This window comes from Lolium rigidum, chromosome 7 (genome assembly GCF_022539505.1).
Source record: "Lolium rigidum isolate FL_2022 chromosome 7, APGP_CSIRO_Lrig_0.1, whole genome shotgun sequence".
NCBI classification, from domain to species: domain Eukaryota; kingdom Viridiplantae; phylum Streptophyta; class Magnoliopsida; order Poales; family Poaceae; genus Lolium; species Lolium rigidum.
In genome coordinates, this window is record NC_061514.1 from 345,994,012 (window position 1) to 346,002,643 (window position 8,632).

The 8,632-nt window shown below is 47.0% G+C and overlaps 1 protein-coding gene across 1 annotated transcript; it reads right to left on the reverse strand.

The window, feature by feature from the left end:
- Positions 1-3,459: 3,459 nt before the first annotated feature.
- On the reverse strand, positions 3,460-4,045 carry LOC124674322 (calmodulin-like). The gene has a single exon (XM_047210358.1). The coding sequence runs from the start codon at positions 4,000-4,002 to the stop codon at positions 3,727-3,729; it is 276 nt and encodes a 91-aa protein (XP_047066314.1). The 5' UTR covers positions 4,003-4,045; the 3' UTR covers positions 3,460-3,726.
- Between the last annotated feature and the right edge of the window lie 4,587 nt (positions 4,046-8,632).

The window sequence follows — 8,632 nt, forward strand, 5'->3', positions numbered from 1 at the left end:
CGACCAGAACTTCGTCAATGAAGACCCCGCGGATATCTTCTTCATAGCGTTCGAGGACGTCTTCAATCTATTTCACTCGAAACGGCTCGACTATAACTTGGTCCGCCTATACGCGATCAATCTTCAGATGAAGATCAACAGAGAGAGACCCCGCCACATCGCGGTAGCGGATCCCTACTACATGCACGATAGCCAGCTCCAAGACGGCTCAAGGACACGGACCAAGGCGGTGCGGTACCTCCAGAACTTCATGCTCATGCACAAAGAGAACAACACCATTCTTCTGCCTGTCTTTCCCGAGTAAGTACACATCCGCTCACGGCCGTCGTAACTTATGCTTTCTTATATATTTCTTCCATTGCCGATCATTTCCAACATTCCATTTCAATTGCATGTGTTGAGCAGGGACAAATACTGTACACTCATCATCCTAGATCCAAAGTGGTCACTAGCCCAGTATTTCGACTCGTCGAGTACGACGACGAAGAAAGACTACAACAGAATAAGGGGTGTTCTCGATGAAGCTATCCTTGGCTACTCCAAAAATGGAGGCACCTTCGACAAGAATGGGCAATATATCAGGCCGGACACTAAAAAGATCGGGTTCAAGCACGTGATCAACTTCCCTTGTATCAAGCAGTCAGCTGGCAGCATTAAGGAGGCCTTCTATGTCCTCCATCACCTTAAAGGGTTTGTCGAGGATGCACAGATTATGTCTCTGCCACCTAGTAAGCGAGACCCCATTAAAATGTAGGGGGAAATCAGTGATGATGATCTTAGAGAAGACTTTCATCGCATCCAAGTAAAGCTCTCGGAAATTATCTTACAAGATGTATCCAACTCATCGGGGCTCTTACACGCAGCCAGAGCGTTGCCTAAGAGGGATATCGAAGACCGCCTACATAGGCAGGGTGATGGAAGGACGTGGACGACGAAGGACTTGTACAAGCCGTTCCCGGAGCCGCTCAAGAAGACGTCTCGTTGACCGAGGCCGGTGTGCCTAGCATTACTTTGAATCGATGGACAATTTGTACCGTGTTGTAAACTAAAATTGCTTAATTTGCTTGAAACGGTGGTCGTCGTTGTTGTACTTCAATTACTATTGTAGTCGTTATCGTTGAACCATATTACTTATGTGATACCGATGCTATATGTCTTTTAGGTTTATTATTATTTCCTTGCTTTAATTCTTGTGAATATGTATGCATGTGAACCCTCTAACTCTTTCCATTGCGTTATATACTAATATGCCTTGTGTCCATAGAGATGACGTACTACGTCGTGTTCGAGGGGCGGGTTCCAGGAGTGTACGAGGAGTGGGAGGAGTGCAAGAAACAGGTGCACAAGTTCAGCGGCAACTGCTACAAAGGGTACCGACTAGACACGAGGCGGTTGCCAAGTGGAGGGTGCACCAAGCAAACAAGAGCAAGATGAAGACCTTCCTTGTGCTCTCGCTCTTGCTCACCATCGTCGCGGCGGTACTCTATTTCATCCTAGTGTAGGCGGCGGCCGGTGTCACTTCGGTTGTATCTAGAGATGATGAGAACTTAATTAATTTGCATGGATTATGAGTTGTATGGAGCTATATGTATAACTCGATCGGGCTCTAAGTAATGTGATGATGATGTGATGATTATATATGTCCATATTATATCTGTCTATATTATATCAGTATATAACATGTATACGGTGTATAAAACCAGTATAAAACCTGTATAATACACCAGGGAGCACAAAATCGAGTATACCTGTAGATAGTTATGTGGCGCACCAAAAATAATTCTGTGGCGCACCTATTTCTGTGGCGCAGCTATATCACATGCGCCACAGAACTACTTATTTCTGTGGCGCACCGGACCTAGTGCGCCACAGAAACCTTAATTCTGTGGCGCACGGCCAGGTGCACCACAGAAACCTTATTTTTGTGGCGACGTTTCTGTGGCGCACCTCCCATGCGCCACAGAATCCCATTTTCATGCGCCACTGATGAGGCTTTTCCTACTAGTGGTTGTAGTGACTCCCGAGGCCTTGCAAGATGTAGTAGACGAGTTCATCTTCATCGAGAGATTTTCCCACCGCGGCAAGTTTGGCGGCGATACACTTCATCTTGGCAACATATTTTTCCGCAGACAGATCACCTTTGCGCGTGTCATTGAGAGCCAAGCGAAGCTGTTGGACCCTAGTCTTGGACTGGTCGGAGACGTGGGCGTTGAGGGCTGCCCAAACGGTGGCCGAGGAGTCGAGGCCGACGACGTGAGCGAGCACATCGGGCGACATCGCATTGAGAAGCTAGCGCAGAACTTGCTGATCGCTGGAGATCCACGCCTCGTAGTCAGGATTGACGACGGTGATCGGCTTGTTGTTGGCATCCTCGGTGGAGACAGACTCATCGGGCGCCTTGTCCTTGCCCTCAACCAGATCGAGAACACGGGCGCCGCGCAGCGCGGGGATCGCCAGCGCCTTCCATACGAGCGCGTTTTCACGCGTAAGTGTCTGGGATGGAGGTGTCCCAAGCGCAGCGGCGAGAGCGGTAGCGGACATCGACGAAGAGGTGGCCATCGGATCGGAGACAAAGACGACAGCAGGGACGCAGCAGCGGCGTTTGTGGTGTTTGGTTTTGGTGTGAGCGGCGGCGGCAACAACTGCGGCGGCGGCTAGGGTTTATAGGTTTGGTGTGTGGGAGCGGCGACGGCTAGGGTTTATAGGTTTGGTGTGTGGGCGGCGGCGGCAGCAGCAAGTGCAACGGCGGCGGCTAGGTTTTGTAGTGTTTGGCGGCGGCGGCAGACTAAGGCTGCGGCGGCGGCAGATGGTGTTGGCGGCGGCAACAGATGTGGCGGCGGCAGCAAGGTGCGGCGGCGGCGGCAGGGCTGGCGGCGGCGATTTTTTTAGGGTTTTGGCAGCTAGAGGGAAGAGACCCGCTCTGATACCATGTGGGTTTTGGTGTAACGATGCGTGCCCTCTCGGGCCATCGGTTGCGTGTTATATAGAGTAGGGAAAAATCCCCTACGTGGCAGTACATGAGGTGTACGTGTATAGTCGGAGTACTACTCCGTATATATACAATACCATATTACATACGCTAACAAAAACACCTCAACCATCCAAAACACTTCGGTTTAAACTCTCAAACACACGCCTGCCGAACGAGCCCTCATGGGCAGGGGGAGTAATGTTTATTACAAACCAAGCGGACTATCAGAAGGGGAGATAGACAACATAACAAAATGACTCATACAAGCTGAAATCAAATGTAATATTCCCGCCAATTTAAAGACTAGGAGTCTATCACTTGCACTCTTCGATCTGAACCTGAACTGACGTACTAACTAGCTTGTCCTTTACTGCCAAATTCGCGTCTTAATTTGTTCTGACGATGTGTCGTGTCTACTGTCAGAATCACACTATCTATTACTTCTCATAATATAATGAGAATGAGAAGCGGATTGATGACATCTAATATGTTCAACAGTTTGTTATTTCCAATGCAGTTTCATCTTTACGAAGATTAAACCCCAGCATAGCCATACATGCATAGACGCTTAGTAAAGATGCAAACCTTAGTTAGTTCTCCTGAATTTCCACATATTATTCAGGAGAAGTTCGCATGTCAAGTCGAAGCTACCGCACAAAGCAATATATAGTAGAGGGGGTTGATGTAATGGTCTTCGATCATTAATATTAAGCAGAGCTGATAAAAACTCCATGCATGGAGCTTAGCCTAGGCAGCTACCAGGCGGAGATCTTCATCCCAAGGTCTTTCTGCGCGAAGGCAACGAGGTTCTCGATCTCTGCGTCATCGACGTATCCGCTGTTGTCCCTGTCGGCGTGGCGGACGGCGCGGCCTGCCTTGAGGGTGGTGAACCACCCGCCGCGGCGCCGGATGGCCTCCCGGAGCTCGCCCCTGCTGATCCGGCCATCGCCGTCGACGTCGAACTGCTTCAGCCACTCCTTGAACTCCTCCACAGACATCCCGCGCGCCGATTGGATTCCCCTGATCGCCATGGATATAGCTAAACCTTACAGTTGCAGAGACGGCTGTGCTGGCTAAGGTGGATGGTATGAAGCCTCTCGAGGCTGTGCCTCCTTTTATACTGGTCTCGATTCACGCACGCGTGCATCTCGCAGCTTTATTCGTTTCTATCTGCAGGCTGCGAGGGAGGGGTGATGATCTGAATCTGAATGTTATCTCGTTTCTTGGTGGAGGGCGACCTAACTTTCAGCCTAGCTCGACATCGCATCTCCCTTTACACACAAGGCTAATAAGAAAGAAAGTGTGCATCACATAGCTCGATTCTAATATCTTTTTGCCTGACGGGCTGAGGGAGCATGGCATCATGCATTTGCCTTAGTTTACTCGTAGGTATTGTATCCGTGTAGCTCTCTGCAGGGATTTCCTGGGATTATATTCCTATGCTTGCGGCAACCAGCAAGATGCCCAGGGCATAAGGTTTCAAGTGGGGGAAGTCAGAAGTGGCACTGTGGTAGGTCCTGCATGAAGGAGGTTCTCCATTAATTGATCGACCATTCCAAAATAGCAGATTCTACCATAGCTATTGAGGAATGTTCAACGTTCTTTCTCTCAGTTTTTTCCACGCAAACCTGCCAAACCTCTGCTTATTTGATTTGGTTCTGCCATGCTTTTGTTACTTCTGTAGAGTTCTGGCAAAAGGAAATTGAGTCACCAACTTCAAGTATCAGAGAAACATGCGAGGATTAACCATGCCTGGCTGCATATCCTTCCATTTATTAAGCAAACTTTTGATAGTCCAGTTCAATCACATGTCTGATGTTCTGGCCTGAATCATAGTGTAGTGCAGGGATTTGGTTACCGCCCGGGAAATCTGGTTCCCGGCCGGGAACCGGATATCCCGACCACCCCCCGGGAATTGGTCTAACCGGGAAAAAAATCCCGATTTTTTCCTGTCGGGAGCCAAATCCTTGGTGTAGTGTGTACTGTGATTGTAGGTTGAGTGGGCACTTGGTGAGCAATACCTTCTGAGAAAACATGCAACGATGGTGGATTTCATGTTCGAGGATCCGGTCAATGTTATCTTTCGGCATAGACTCACTAGTGACCTAGGACCTAGGAAGCCTAGATACTTGGATACATCTCCGATACGCGATGTGGGGATATCTTGATACATTGATTTTTCGAAAACACATATACCGGGATATGTTGGCATATATATCTTTAAAAATAAATAAAGTAATACTTTTTCATAGGATTAATACTTGTGCGTAAATAAAACAAGTAGTTAAGGAATTCTAATAATCCCCAAATGAAGGAATTCTAATAACTTGATTAGGTGTTAGAAGCCTAAACGTATTGTTGGCCGAGCAAGAGGGAGGGGCTCATGGAAGAAGTGGGTGTTGATTGAGGGTATTGGCGAGCTCCCTTGGGCTCCTTGAAGGAGATATGCCCTAGAGGCAATAATAAAGTGGTTATTATTTATATCTTTATGTTTATGATAAATGTTTATATATCATGCTAGAATTGTATTAACAGAAACATTAGTACATGTGTGATATGTAGACAACAAGAAGTCCCTAGTATGCCTCTTAAACTAGCTTGTTGATTAATGGATGATTAGTTTCATAATCATGAACATTGGATGTTATTAATAACAAGGTTATATCATTATATGAATGATGTAATGGACACACCCAATTAAGCGTAGCATAAGATCTCGTCATTAAGTTATTTGCTATAAGCTTTCGATACATAGTTACCTAGTCCTTATGACCATGAGATCATGTAAATCACTTATACCGGAAAGGTACTTTGATTACACCAAACACCACTGCGTAAATGGGTGGCTATAAAGGTGGGATTAAGTATCCGGAAAGTATGAGTTGAGGCATATGGATCAACAAGTGGGATTTGTCCATCCCGATGACGGATAGATATACTCTGGGCCCTCTCGGTGGAATGTCGTCTAATGTCTTGCAAGCATATGAATGAGTGCATAAGAGACCACATACCACGGTACGAGTAAAGAGTACTTGTCGGGAGACGAGGTTGAACAAGGTATAGAGTGATACCGAAGATCAAACCTCGGACAAGTAAAATATCGCGAGACAAAGGGAATTGGTAATATATGTGAATGGTTCATTCGATCACTAAAGTCATCGTTGAATATGTGGGAGCCATTATGGATCTCCAGATCCCGCTATTGGTTATTGGTCGGAGTGAGTACTCAACCATGTCCGCATAGTTCTCGAACCGTAGGGTGACACACTTAAAGTTGGATGTTGAAATGGTAGTTCTTGAATATGGAATGGAGTTGGAATATTTGTTCAAAGTCCCGGATGTGATCCCGGACATCACGAGGAGTTCCGGAATGGTCCGGAGAATAAGATTCATATATAGGATGTCATTTTATGTGAATAAAATGTCGCGGAAGGTTCTATGGAAGGTTCTAGAAGGTTCTAGAAAAGTCCGGAAGAAACCACCAAGGAAGGTGGAGTCCACAAGGGACTCCACCTCCATGGCCGGCCAGCCCTAGATGGGGTGGAGTCCCAAGTGGACTCCACCATAGGGGCCGGCCACCCCCACATGGGAGGTGGGAATCCCACCTTTGGGTGGGAGTCCTAGTTGGGCTAGGATTGCCCCTCCTATGGAAGGTTTTGGTTTCGGGTCTTATTCGAAGACTTGGACACCAACACTTGGGTTCCACCTATATAATGAGGGGCATAGGGGAGAGGGAGGACACACCAAAGCCACCACCTTGGCCGCACCCCTTGGAGGCCGGCCACCCCCTCTCCCCAAACCCTAGCCGCCCCACTCCTCCTTCTTCCCCGCACGCTTAGCGAAGCTCCGCCGGGATTCTCCACCGCCACCGACACCACGCCGTCGTGCTGTCGGATTCAAGAGGAGCTACTACTTCCGCTGCCCGCTGGAACGGGGAGGTGGACGTCGTCTTCATCAACAACCGAACGTGTGACCGAGTACGGAGGTGCTGCCCGTTCGTGGCGCCGGAACCGATCGTGATCAAGATCTTCTACGCGCTTTTGCAAGCGGCAAGTGAACGTCTACCGCAGCAACAAGAGCCTCATCTTGTAGGCTTTGGAATCTCTTCAAGGGTGAGACTCGATACCCCCTCGTTGCTACCGTCTTCTAGATTGCATCTTGGCTTGGATTGCGTGTTCGCGGTAGGAAAATTTTTGTTTTCTATGCAACGTTATCCTACGAGTGGTATCGAGCCGTGTCTATGCATAGATGGTTGCACGAGTAGAACACAATGGTTTGTGGGCGTTGATGCTCTTGTTATCTTTAGTTGAGTACTTTGCATCTTTATGGCATAGTGGGATGAAGCGGCTCGGACTAACTTTACATGACCGCGTTCATGAGACTTGTTCCTCGTTCGACATGCAACTTGTATTGCATAAGAGGCTTTGCGGGTGTCTGTCTCTCCTACTATAGTAAAGATTCAATTTACTCTTCTATTGACAACATTAGTATCAACGTTGTGGTTCATGTTCGTAGGTAGATTAGATCTATATCGAAAACCCTAAACCACGTAAAATATGCAAACCAAATTAGAGAGCGTCTAACTTGTTTTTGCAGGGTTTGGTGATGTGATATGGCCATAATGTGATGATGAATATGTATGAGATGATCATTATTGTATTGTGGCAACCGGCAGGAGCCTTATGGTTGTCTTTAAATTTCATGTTGAGTAGTATTTCAAAGTAGTTGTAATAGTTGCTACATGGAGGACAATCATGAAGACGGCGCCATTGACCTTGGTGCTTCGCCGACGATGATGGAGATCATGCCCGAAGATGATGGAGATCATGTCCGTGCTTTGGAGATGAAGATCAAAGGCGCAAAGACAAAAGGGCCATATCATATCACATATGAACTGCATGTGATGTTAATCCTTTTATGCATCTTATTTTGCTTAGATCGCGACGGTAGCATTATAAGATGATCCCTCACTAAAATCTCAAGATAATAAAGTGTTCATCCTTAGTAGCACCGTTATCAAGTCTTATCGTTTCGAAGCATCTCGTGATGATCGGGTGTGATAGATTCGATAAGTACTTACAACGGGTGCAAGACAGTTTTTGCACATGCGGATACTAAGGTGGCCTTGACGAGCCTAGCATGTACGGACATGGTCTCGGAACACGTGATACCGAAAGGTAGAGCATGAATCATATGATTGATATGATGAACACTTTGAGTGTTCGCCATTGAAATTACACCTTTTCTCGTGATGATCGATTTGAGGTGCGATGGATTTGGTTCGTGTGATCACTAAGACAATGCGAGGGATATTGTTTTGAGTGGGAGTTCACCTAGATTTTTAATTATGTTGAATTAAAATTTGAACTCAATTTGTCATAAACTTAGTCTAAACTATTGCAAATATATGTTGTAGAGATGGCGTCCTCAATCAATTTTAACCAGTTCCTAGAGAAAGAAAAGCTTAAGAGCAACGGTAGCAACTTCACCGACCTGGTTCCGTCATGTGAGGATCTTCCTCTCCGGCGGAAATCTGCAATATGTGCTTGATGCACCGCTAGGTGACCCTCCTGCAGAACCGAAACCGATGAAGTAAAAGCTGTTTACGAGACTCGGAAAACTCGGTACTCTCAAGTTCGGTGTGCCATCCTGTGCGATCCG